Source organism: Rattus norvegicus, chromosome 19 (genome assembly GCF_021556685.1).
Source record: "Rattus norvegicus strain SHRSP/BbbUtx chromosome 19, alternate assembly SHRSP_T2T, whole genome shotgun sequence".
Lineage (NCBI taxonomy): Eukaryota > Metazoa > Chordata > Mammalia > Rodentia > Muridae > Rattus > Rattus norvegicus.
This window is the reverse complement of record NC_141552.1, coordinates 59997870-60010059: the sequence shown is the minus strand read 5'-3', so window position 1 is coordinate 60010059 and position 12190 is coordinate 59997870. Positions and strand designations below refer to the sequence as shown.

General features: G+C 46.6%; 1 protein-coding gene across 1 annotated transcript in view; it reads right to left on the bottom strand.

Moving 5' to 3' along the window:
• LOC147999480 (large ribosomal subunit protein eL8-like) overlaps positions 1-11164 on the bottom strand; it is a 52118-nt gene extending 40954 nt beyond the window's left edge. The window contains exon 1 of the mRNA XM_087596698.1: positions 11100-11164. Coding sequence (XP_087452824.1) covers positions 11100-11164 — 65 coding nt within the window. The remainder of the gene's footprint in view (positions 1-11099) is intronic.
• Positions 11165-12190: the final 1026 nt, after the last annotated feature.

Below are 12190 nucleotides of genomic sequence, written 5' to 3'. Positions count from 1 at the left end.
TGTGGGCATAGTAGTTTCTTATGATATGCTTCCAAAATCATCTGACCTGCCCCTCTGCCTTCTTTGAGGACAAAGATGTGTATGTTGGCTGCTTCTAATGGATACTGATTACCTGATTTCCCCATTCCTTTCCCTCCTTACCCTTCCTAAGAGCAGCCATCATTTCCTTTGTGAGATGAACTCTACCCTGATGTATAGTTAACAGGAGATCTAGTTCTTGCCATAGTGGCTGGCACTGTCTGGAGTACAGTATATCATGGTTGAGGTACTGTTTGCCTGGTCATACTCGGTTGACTTAAAATGTTTTATTTTATGTGTATGGCTGTTTGCCTTCAAGCATGTCTGTGAAGACCAGGAGAGGGTGTCAGACATCCTGACAGGGGAGTTACAGACAATTATGAGTTTCCATGTGGGTGCTGGGCATTAAACCTGGCTCCTGCTGAAGAGCAGCGAGTCTTTCCAGCCCCTTAGTTGGTCTTTCTAAAAGGCAACGTTGGACCTTTATTGAATGGTTGGGGGAGTGTCTTCTGATCTCCTGCAGCCATCTTTTTCACCATGAAGATAGTTAGCAAGAGAACAGAGCTGATGGTCAAAAGAAGGTCTCACTGCGAGCACTGCAGAGAAAGTGGGACAGAGCGATTCTTACTACTCAGCATAGTTATGTTGCAGATAACACTCCGACTCATGTCTTCAGAGTTAGAGGGAGGCAAGGTTTCCCATGGTAGAGGATTAAATCACTCTTGTTTCTTCTCTTGGTTGGCTTTCCTGCGTGGATCCTTTCTTCCTTGCTGATGCCCTAGTGAGAGAACCTTCATTTTTTTCCATCCCCATGATCTTGCAAGGCCTCCTTAGAGGTGAAGGGTTTTCAATGTAACCCTTGAGCACATGATTTCCATTGGGCAATGATGCACGTTGGAGCTCGCGCATTTCTATTTTCTCTCTATTCTTCGACTGTCGCCACAAAAGGAACATTCCCAGAACCAGGTAGTCCAAAGACAAGGATGAGGGATGTGTAGAGCAAAGGTGCCTCAGTGAAACTCAGCCTAGATCAGTCCAAGTCCTGCTGATGCGTAGACACAGGAACAATGGTGAATGGTATTGTTCTAAGCCAGTGACTTTGGAGCGTTTTGTTACACAGCGGTAGCTAGCTGGCACAATCGTCAGGGAAGATGATTCCACAGGGCATAGCTGCTTCCGGGGCCAGTGGTGAGGATGGCTACTTGCTTCCCTAACTCTCTGTCACAACTGTTCACGTACAACTTCTGATGCTGTCTCTCTTGAATTCACTTCTTTCAACTTTGGTCATTATCCCATCTCCCATACAACTTTGCTCATCCTACCGCTGGTCAAGGAGACGGTTACCATGGCAACCCTCCATCTGCCTGCTCTCTTTGCTCTCCAAATTCTAAATCCCACCACTCTCTTTTCAACAACAACAAAATAAAAATAACAGGCCGATCAGAGCCTGCTCGCATTTGTCAACATGCAAACCACAAACAGCTGACCCTCAGCGTCCACAACCTTTCTGATTCGCTGAACAGCCAGGCTGTCTGTGTCGGGCCGGCACTCCAGGCACCCAGATAGGATCAGACAATGCAAAGGATATACTAGGAGACTTGGACGGTGGAAACCCATTAGAGGGGAAGAAAAAGGAAGAGATGGGACAAGGCAACCTGTCAGAGACAAGTCTGATGACTGTGGAAGGAAGGTGGGACATGGGTTACAGTGAAAAAGAGAAACCGCAGAGCTGACCGCGCTTGACTAGGAGTGTGCACACCAAAGTCACTCTGTAGAAGAGACCTATGGGAAGGGGCTGCTGGCTCTGTGCTTTGCCTGTGCTCAACCACGGAGTATGTGGGGCGGCATCTGAGAAAAGCTAGAGCTGTTTTAGTCAGTGGTTCTCACACAGGAGAACTGGGCTGTGCTGTGGCCACCAAATTCTCAGTCCCCAAATGGCCTTTGCCCCAACCCGGGTAAGGAAATGTGTTTTTATAAATTATCGAAAGAACGAGTAGTAGGGCAGGAGAGATGGCTCATTCCTAAAGTGCTTATAAGTGGAGCCCGATTACTAGACTCCATATAAAAACTATTTCTGTGCTGAAGACGCAGGAGGATCCCTGGGACTTGGTAACCAGGAAGCCTACCCTACTCAGTGAGCTACAAGCCGGTGGAAGGCCATCTCCAGAGACAAGGTAGGTGGCTCCTGAAGAGCACCAGAGCTTAGCCTGGCCTTCACATGCACGAGCACACATGTTCAACTGCACCCCCAATCGCGCATGCGCCCCCACCCCCTTAAAGAGCAGGCCGTGGGGAGAGGGTAAGATTTCTGCTCTCCCAGGAGAGAATCTGGCCACCTTGGAAGGTAATTAGGTGGAGCAGACATATGGAGTACCTGCTTTAGCGATAGGTACCCAAGGCAAGGTGTCTTTCTCAGTCTAAATTTGGAAATCTCTCCAGATGGCTTTGGAGCAGGCCATAGGATTTGTGGTTTTGTTTTTTCCCCCACTAGTATGGTGTGCACTGTTGAAGACTGCATGGTCCCCAAACAGGTAATTTCTGTACCTTCTCCTTGATAGCAAAAGAAGGTGTCCAGAGTGTGCAATAATCAGGTGTGGGAGAGAAGGACCAGCCAAGGATGACCACTCATTCATTCATTCATTCATTCATTCACTCATGCATTTGTCCACGGAGCCCTGGTTGTGCTCTTGCTTGCGTGGGAAGAGCAGCTTTGGTCTACCGTGTCCCAAGCTCTCATATCTCCATCTGGACATGACCTTGTTCTGCCTCCTTAAGTACTAGGATTTGAGGCTCATTGAAGTTCTTTTTAAATTCATGTTTGACAGCTTCATTAAAAATCTCTCTGATGCTGTCTCCTTCTCTGTCTCTGCTCTAAGGAAGGGGGATTCGGGGCTGGGGGTGATGGTCCAAGGCTGTGACACTTCAGTCATGTAGACAAGGTCAGTTCTGGAGCTCTTGTGACATCGTGGAAAACAGAGTTAATAAAACTTAATTGTGCTCTTGAAATTGAAGATAGACTTTTTGTTTGTTTGTTTGTTTGTTTTCTTTTAAAGTTCTCTGTAGCCCAGGCTAGCTTCCAACTCATGATCCTTCTACCTCGGTCCACCCTGACAACGGGACATAGACTGCCAAGTCTGGAAAGAGTAGAGCTTAAAAGTTAATGCAATGTGCAAGGCTGGACGATGGCTCTGCGGGTAAGAGCACTGGCTGTTCTTGTAGAGGACCTGAGTTCAATTCCCAGAACTCACATCTGCTAATGTCTACCAACATCAGGGGCACCTAGCCTGAGTTAAGGAGGACTCTCTGGGTTTAGAGTACTAAGTAAAGCCTGGGACGTTGTCTCCTGTACTCCTCTTCCTCTGGCTTTTGGATTAACACTGAGACCAATGTGTCAAGAGTCTGAATGGCTCAGAGACAGATGAGACTAACATGTAGAAAGGGCTGCTTACTAAAGGTTCCCAGGTGCCAGGGCACACAGACGGAGTGCTTGGCACAGCACTGTGGCATCTTGATTTATTGTATCCATTATCTGAGTTAGGGATAATGTGAAGTTATGACTATGAGACAGACAGAAAGATATGAGTGTTTATAATTCCTCGCTCCTGCCTGTCTGCATTGGGAGCATTGTGAGAACCTCTCCTATCTTTTTCCATATCTTAGAACCATTTAATTAAATTTAATTTGTTCTCTGGACCCTGGAAAAGACGGAAGCGAGCCGGCGTTTGCTGTGTGCCAGATACTTCATTAAACATTTTTCATGCTGGAAGCTATACACAGTCCTTTCCATTTAATCTTTCCATCAACCTATGCAGAAGGGCTTGCCGGCCACAGTCAATACGCGTGGTGATGCTGGAGCTTTAAAAGGCTGGGCGACCCAACTGAAGTTCCTAGGTGTTGTCGTCTCTGTTGTTCATTTATCCATTGGGCCATCTGTTGGGCTATCTGTCTACCTCCACCGCACAGAAACTGCTTCTTGATCACATATCACAGGGTTTACGGTGGATACCGGGGTATTATCAGTATGCCCTCATGGAATTCACACCTTTCTGGACTCCTTGAGTGGAATGTCTCAATGCCTTATGTATAGCCCCACTTTGGGGTCCTCTTCATAGCCTCCCTCTAAACATGGTTAGCTAGCGAAATCTGGGGCTTTGCAGTGGTATACAGACTACTCAGAATCCTCCAAAGGGAATGAATGAGTGCTTTAGGATAAGCATGCAATTCAGGGGTCTGAAACGGAGGTGTCTTTGAGGTCATAAACATTTAGTTGAAGAACCAGGTAGAATGGCCGCTGAAGATAACCTTATGGTCATCCTGCTTGTACTTCTACCTCCTGAATGCTGGTGTACAAGTATGTGCTACCCTGGCCATTTTAGCAGTCCTGCAAGGTTTCTCCACACTAAGTGAGCATTCTACCAATTCAGCTACATGCATCTCCATTCAGTTACTTTTCTCATTGCTGTGGCTGAATGCCTGACCAGAAGGGTTTATTAGAAATATTAAATTATTTATGTGCCTGTCTATGTCTGTGTGCATGTGTAAGCATATGTGTCCAGATGCCTGAAGAGGCCAGAAGAGGTGGTTGAATTCTCTAGGGCTGGAATAATAGATGGTTGTGAGCCAGCCAACGTATGTGCTGGGGACCGAACTCTGACCCTCTACAGGAGTAGCAAGTACTCTTAACTGTGGAAATGTCTCTTCAGTCCAATGAAGGGTTTATTTCATTTTTAATGGTTTATTTATCTTTAGTTTATGTGCACTGGTGTTTTGCTTGCATGTATGAGGGCGTCAAATCACTTGGAGATGGATTACAGACAGTTGTGAGCTGCCGTGTGGTGGCTGGGCATTGAACTTGGGTCCTCTGGAAGAGGAACCAGTGCTCTTAACTGCTGAGCCATCCGTCCTGTCCTGGAAGGGTTTATTTGTATCTTAGCATCCATTGGAATATATGCCATTGTGGCAGGCAATGACAGAAACATTAGGTGTCTATACCAGTGTCCAAAGCTGGGAAACAGAAATTAGACAGAAAGTAGGTGTGGTCTGTAACACCGACTGCCCATTCGGTGGCCCCCTTCTTCCGGTGAGTCTCCATGAGGTTCCACGACTTTCCAAAACAAGAGTGACAGTCGAAGACCAAGTATTCAAAGACGCGAGCCTGTTGGACATTTCCCATCCAAATCTCAGTGGTATCCTGCAGTGTTCAGGACAGCCCCAGCTGAAAAACACACCACTAAACTGTCAGACAGTGAGAAACACTGCCTGCATCCGTACCAATGGCGGATGGGTGAGTGGTGTGAATCAACTGGCAGATGGGTTGATTGAGACCAAGATAGAAACTGAATGACCTGTGCAGCTGTTGGGGGACTTAGACACCTCCGTGGTAGACACCTCCATGGTTAGACCCTCCATGGTAGACACCTCCATGGTAGACACCTCCATGGTAGACACCTCCGTGCTGCTGTGTCATGTTTTTAGCTTTGCTTGATTGTTAAGTTTGCCTGGAGAGTTTGATACTAGGGCCCACACCTGTACTGCTTGTGATGGCTAGGAGATTAGACTAGGATTCATTCTCTCTCTCTCTCTCTCTCTCTCTCTCTCTCTCTCTCTCTCTCTCTCTCTCCCTCCCTCCCTCCCTCCCTCCCTCCCTCCCCCCGTGTGTGTGTGTGTGTGTGTGTGTGTTGTTATAGTTTTCTACGTAGACCAGGTTAGCCTCAGAATCACAGATTCAACCTGCCTGCCTTGCCTCTTGAGTGCTGAGATTAAAGGCACATCTCACTGCGCACCACTGGAATCTGTTTCTCTATTGAGCACGGCAGTTACTATGCTCAGTCACCACCAAGGAGACCCCTCTGATGAGCCTGCCACTGGCCATTAGGGTGGTGGTCTCACTGCCTTGTGGGGCCAGACATAAGGAATATTTGTGTTGCTGGCTGGATACTCATAGCCTGTTCAGGATTTATCTGGGTAATGGGAGGCTTATTGGCCATTGCATGGTGAAGTCAGCCTAAGCGGATGTCTATGCAGCTGGAAAGTCTCCACGAGTCCCTGTGGGGAATTTTTTTTTGTTGCCTAATAAAGGAAGCAGAGGCCCCAAGGTCAGGTCCAGCAATGGCTTGTCGCAGAGCTGAGAAAAAGTCTGGTGCAGTAATAGTTTTATTATTCTGTGTATCCTCTCTCAAGGGCTGGGAGCTGAAGACCCATTGGTGAGGACACAGCCAGGCTCTTCTGGACACTGGAAAACCCAGTGGGAATGCTCTCGACTAGCAGAGTGGGAAATTGTTAGCTCGATTTTATTTACATTCTGTCTTGCCCTACAAAATATTTGTAACTGGCTTACAAAATAAACAAACAAAATTAAGCGAACAGAGCATCCAAACCAAAACCGGCATGTAAGAACATACAAAAACATGCATACGGATTAAAGAAAATCAAGCGCAGAGGGATTTTATGTAGAACGGGCAATCAACTTGAGTTTTTTTTTTTTTTTTTTTTTTTTTTTTGGTTCTTTTTTTCGGAGCTGGGGACCGAACCCAGGGCTTTGCGCTTCCTAGGCAAGCGCTCTACCACTGAGCTAAATCCCCAGCCCCTCAACTCGAGTTTTAAAAACAGACCTATCTTACTTGTGTTTATGGGGATTGGTGCCTGCAGAGGGAATGCAGGGGCCCTCAGAGGCCACCGGAGGCCGGTGGAGTTAGACCCTTGGAGTTAGAGGTACAGGTGTGAACCACTTGATGTGGGTGATAGGAATTGAACTCGGGTCCTCTGGAAGAGTAGCTGATGCACAGATTCCTTAACTGCTGAGGCCACCTCACCAGTCCCTCAACTTCATGTTTGATATTGACCTTTCTTCTGACCAAATGAAAATGGGATGCCACCAGTCACATAGCTTTATGACAGAGGTTTTAGAAGACGTCTGCCGTTTCCATGTTGTCGCTGCAAGCAGGATCATTACTTCCATGGGGCTTCACATAAGGGTCATGCATTGTTCTTCTCAGCCCTTATAGGGCACCACAATCAGCTACATATAACTATTTATTTATTTATTTATTTATTTATTTATTTATTTAGTAATGGTACAAAGCAGAGAGCTTATTTGCAGGGGGCAATGACTTTAAGGGTTTAAGCAATATTTTGATGCTGGCACACTTCTGTAACGTCAGTGCCTGAGAAACCAAGTTAGGGAGAGTATGAGTTTAAGGCTAGCCTGGGGTGTGTAGACCCCAACTCTGTCACCACCACCACCACAACATGCCAGTCAACCAAACGACAGAGACAGAAGATAGGTCCAGTGAGATGGCTCAGTGGTCAAAGACACTTGCCACCAAACCCGATCACCAGAGTTCAATCCCCAGGGCCTACATTATGGAAGGAGAGATCTGACTTCCACAAGTTGTTCTCTGACTGCTACACATGTGCCCCAGTATGTTGGTCTGTCCATAATAAGCATCTCAATAAAACAAAACTAAACGACAAAAAGGCGAGCATAGTTTGATGCTTCTACAAACAGGATATTCGAGTTCTTACCCAGATGACTTGACAAATCCGTTTCTAGGAGTTCTCCCTCAGGAAAACATTGTAGTCAAAGCTTCGCAGACTGAAGCCTTTGCTGAGCACTGATTCATACACCCCGTACAAATGTATTGGTGTTTCTCCAGTAGTAGGCTTAGCTAGGTGTGGTCATGCGGTGGCCAGACCACGAAGGCCACAGGGCTTATGGTGTCATCTGCAGAACTGTTGCTATTAAAGCCATTGATCTTGACATCAACCAGACAGCACCTGACAGTCAAGAACCGACGCTTGTGTTTAAAAAACACTTTCTTCATTACTGTTGTACGTGTGAGCATGTGTGTGTGCATGTATTGGCAGAGGTCAGAGAACCACTCCTGACAGCGGGTTCTCACCTTCCGCTGTGGGATCCGGGAAGTGAACTCAGGTCGCCAAGCTCATGCAATGAGTGGTTTTATTCACGGGGCCATGCCACCAGTCCAAGGGCTGATACTTGGTTAGCGGGGAAAGCCAAAGGGGAGAACCCATGTGAACATGCTATTGGTAAGAAGACATGGAGGTACGTGTGGGTGTACTAGGAGGAAGTGTCGTGGTGGCTTCATCGTCAGAGTGATCTACAGAAGGATACGTGAGTGACTAGGTTATAGCATTGGGTGCTCTGCTCCTAACCCTCAGCCTCACTGCTCAAATATGTACAAAGCATCCTCCTGAGGTACCTGGGCCACTTCCTCAGATGCCAGCTATTCTGGATCCACAGGAGTCAGGCTAGAAGCAGGAAGACTCCAGCAGCAACATCAAGCCAAGGGTGCGCTGAGAACCAGAGCAGGATCTCTGCAGCATCCCTAAGGTTTCTCAGACTTTCTCATTGGATCTCCACCCCACCATGGTTGTGTGCATGGTTACGCAACCCTGCTTTGGCTGCCCTCTGTTTCACGGTCCCTTCTCCCCTCCCATGCCTCTGATGACTGCCTCAACAGACTACATGTTCTCGAAGTCTACTGCCAGTGGAGCCAATGACCTCTATTCTCATTTTACTTTTAAAGTAAATACAAAAACATACTCTGAGCCAAATATGAGTATCTATGGTCCCAGAACATGGATTTAATTTTGTTCCCAAATAAGTTTATGAGTAGAAAATTGGAACACAGTCCATTTTATTTAAAAGATAATGGTGGGTTTTCTGTCTGTCCTTTCCCCACACTCCAGCTCCCAAACTCAATTTTGGGGTTGTATTGTGTAGCCAATGTGTGCCTATGAGAGTGTCAGCCAGACGGAGCCTCTGTGGGGAACCTGCCCCTTGCAGACCCTATTTGGGCAAACTCCGCATATAGATTTTCCTGAAGAGAGGTGAGGAAGGAGCGGTATTCACATGTCCCATAGAGAAGCAGGGTAGATGTCTTAGTCAGGGTTTCTATTTCTGCACAAACATCGTGACCACGAAGCAAGTTGGGGAGGAAAGGGTTTATTCAGCTTACACTTCCACATTGCTGTTCATCACCAGAGCAAGTCAGAACTGGAACTCAAGCAGGTCAGGAAGCAGGAGCTGATGCAGAGGCCATGGAAGGATGTTACTTACTGGCTTGCTCCCCCTGGCTTGCTCGGCTTGCTTTCTTGTAGAACCCAGTCAAGGAATGGCCCCACCCACAATGGGCCCTCCCACCCTTGATCACTAATTGAGAAAATGCCTTACAGCCAGATCTCATGGAGGCATTTCCTCAAGGGCAGTTCCTTTCTCTGTGATAACTCCAGCTTGTGTCAAGTTGACACACAAAACCAGATGGTACAGTAGAGCCATCCAGGCTGGGCTGAGGCTCTTTTGACCTTGAATCATTGACTGATGGGAGCTACATTCCTGACCTTGTAAGGTGTTCATAGCATTGTGGGTTGGCAGAAAGAAAAAAAAAAACAACAAAAACCCAGAGTCTAGATCTCATATTGGACAGGGGTGAGCCTGAAACCCAGAGTTGGCATTTACTAGCTCTCAGACATTGGCCGACTTAAGTCCATTGCCAAAGGGGACTGCCATGAAAATTTATTAACGAAGGGAACAAAAACTGGCTTGACACTGAATGTAGGACACATGTAGTGATTTAATACTGATATCTGTGTATATACTGTGCATATGTACACAAAAGACAATTGTAAATTATACCTTCAATTAAAACACTTTATTTATTTATTTTTGTCTATGTGTATGTGTCCACGTGTGCATTTGTGTTGTATATTGTATGTGTATATATGTGTGTTATGTATGTGTGAATGTGCATGAGTGTGTGTGTACATGTGGTGTGTATGTATATATGTGTGATGTGTGTGTGCATGTGCATGTGTGTGAGATGTGTATGTGTAAATGTGTGTGGTATGTGAGTATATGTGGGTGGTGTGTGCATGCATGTGTGGGTGTACATGTAGTGTGTATGTGTGTGAGTATGTATATATGTGTGTTAGTATATGTGTGGGGTGTGTGCATGCATGTGTGGGTGTACATGTAGTGTGTATGTGTGTGAGTATGTATATATGTGTGTTAGTATATGTGTGGGGTGTGTGCATGCATGTGTGGGTGTACATGTAGTGTGTATGTGTGTGTGTATGTATATATGTGTGTTAGTATATGTGTGGGGTGTGTGCATGCATGTGTGGGTGTACATGTAGTGTGTGTGTGTGTGTGTGTGTGTGTGTGTGTGTGTATGCTTGATAATACACATATGGCTTTAAGAGGACATCTTGTGGGAATCTGTTCTCTCCTTCACAGCTTGGGTCCTGGGCGCTGAACTCAGGCTGTCAGTCTTGGAGGTAACTCCTTTACCTGCTGACTCACCTTTATTTATGCTCCCTAATTTCCAGTTCTCAAATCATCACACCACCCCAAAATGTCCAGTACACATCTGCAGAGATAAGACCCACAGATGTGGACAGAAACCTGTTTTCTTCACACACGGCTTCAGTGTATCAGAACACACAGAAGTAGAAAAGACGCGGCGATGAAGCCTGAGCTATCCATCCCTCCGCTTTGCCACGATCACAATCTTGCCAGTTTGCGTACTCACCCGCCATGTCTGTGCTACTGCAGGACTTTGAAAAACATCCAGGCACTAAATCTTGTCATCTGTCCTCCCCGGTTGACACGGAAATGTAGCCCCATTTTTCCTCACCCACCCACCAGAGCAGCATCACATGAGCGCTGGGCTTCGGGGTCATGTACGTCTCCAGGGTTACCCGTCTTCTCCCACGGCCTTCCCTCTTCTGGATGCTCTTTCCTCCTTGGGCTGTGCTGTTTGAGGTCAGATCTGATGTATACCCAAGTGCGCTGGCTGCCGCCTCTCCAAACCTTATCTGGTGTGATTTATGCTGAGTGCCTGGATCCGCATTTTACAATAAATTCTTCTTAAACAGCCTGGCGGTTCAGGCTCATTTCTCATCTCCATGGAGGCTTTTGACTGATAACCTGAAGAATTGCTTCGCTGTGACTGGCAGGGTAACGTGGTGGCACAGCCTGTATGCTCTCCCAGTTGCTGGAGGCAGGTCAGAGCTGCGGGTTCCAAGTGTTGCTGGCTGCCTTGAATAGAGTCACTTACGACACCTTCAGCCCATCGGTCTCGGCGCTGCTAAGCTGTGCTTCTACGTACCGGGTCTGCTCCATGCTGAGGAAGACCCTACGGGACACATCTCTCAGAAAATCACTGTGAAAGGCCTCTAAGGCAAAGGTCAATTAGGGTTTTGTGTGTGTTTTCACTAGAGTTTGCGGGGTACCAAAAGGCACAATTTTATGGAGACTTTCAACTCCGCTGGATGCCGAAGTTGTCAAAGGGATTGTGTCTGAATTCCTCGTCTTCTCTTTCTGTTTTTAAATGGTATTTTATTTTTATCGCTATGTACGTGTTTGGGTCTATGTGTTGGCCTGTGCGTATATAATTGGGTCGCAGCAGAGACCACCACCAGAGGGTGTCAGATCCCTGGACTTGGAGATATAGGTGGTTGTGAAACACCTGATGTAGGTGCTGGTAATGCAGCTTGGGTCCAGCAAAGTAGCAAGGATTCTCAGTGTCTCAGCCGTCTCTCCAGCCCTCGCGGCTGGGATTCAGTCTTGGTTTGGATGCCACAGTTGTTAGGGTGGGTCTTACCAATGTCTCCGTACACCCCAGCAACTTGATCTTTGTGAACCTCTTTTTAACATTTTATTTTTATTTAAAATGTGTGTGTGTGTGTGTGTGTGTGTGAGAGAGAGAGAGAGAGAGAGAGAGAGAGAGAGAGAGAGAGAGAGAGAGAGAGTACATGCAGTACCCTGGGAGTCCAAAAGGTGGCAGTGGATAGCTTTGATGGCTGTGAGATGCCTAACAGGTGCTAGGAACCAAACTTGGGTCCTTTGCAAGAACCCTTGTCCCATACCCACCGAGATTTCTTTTTAGCTTGCCACTTGGGAGTCTCCATATAGTTCCCAGGCATTTTCTCCCATATACTAAGAACACACAGAAGGTGCCCAGATTCTGCTGAGAAAAATAGAGACAAAACAACGTATCCAGTCCTAATCCGATAATTATGCTTGACACCCTGAAGGGAGTCTAGAATATCTGTAGTAAAGATTTAAGTGCTGGGTTTATCACAAAGCACCAGTAATGGAACACACTGGGACATTCATTACAATTCGTCTTTTAAAAATTAGATGTTT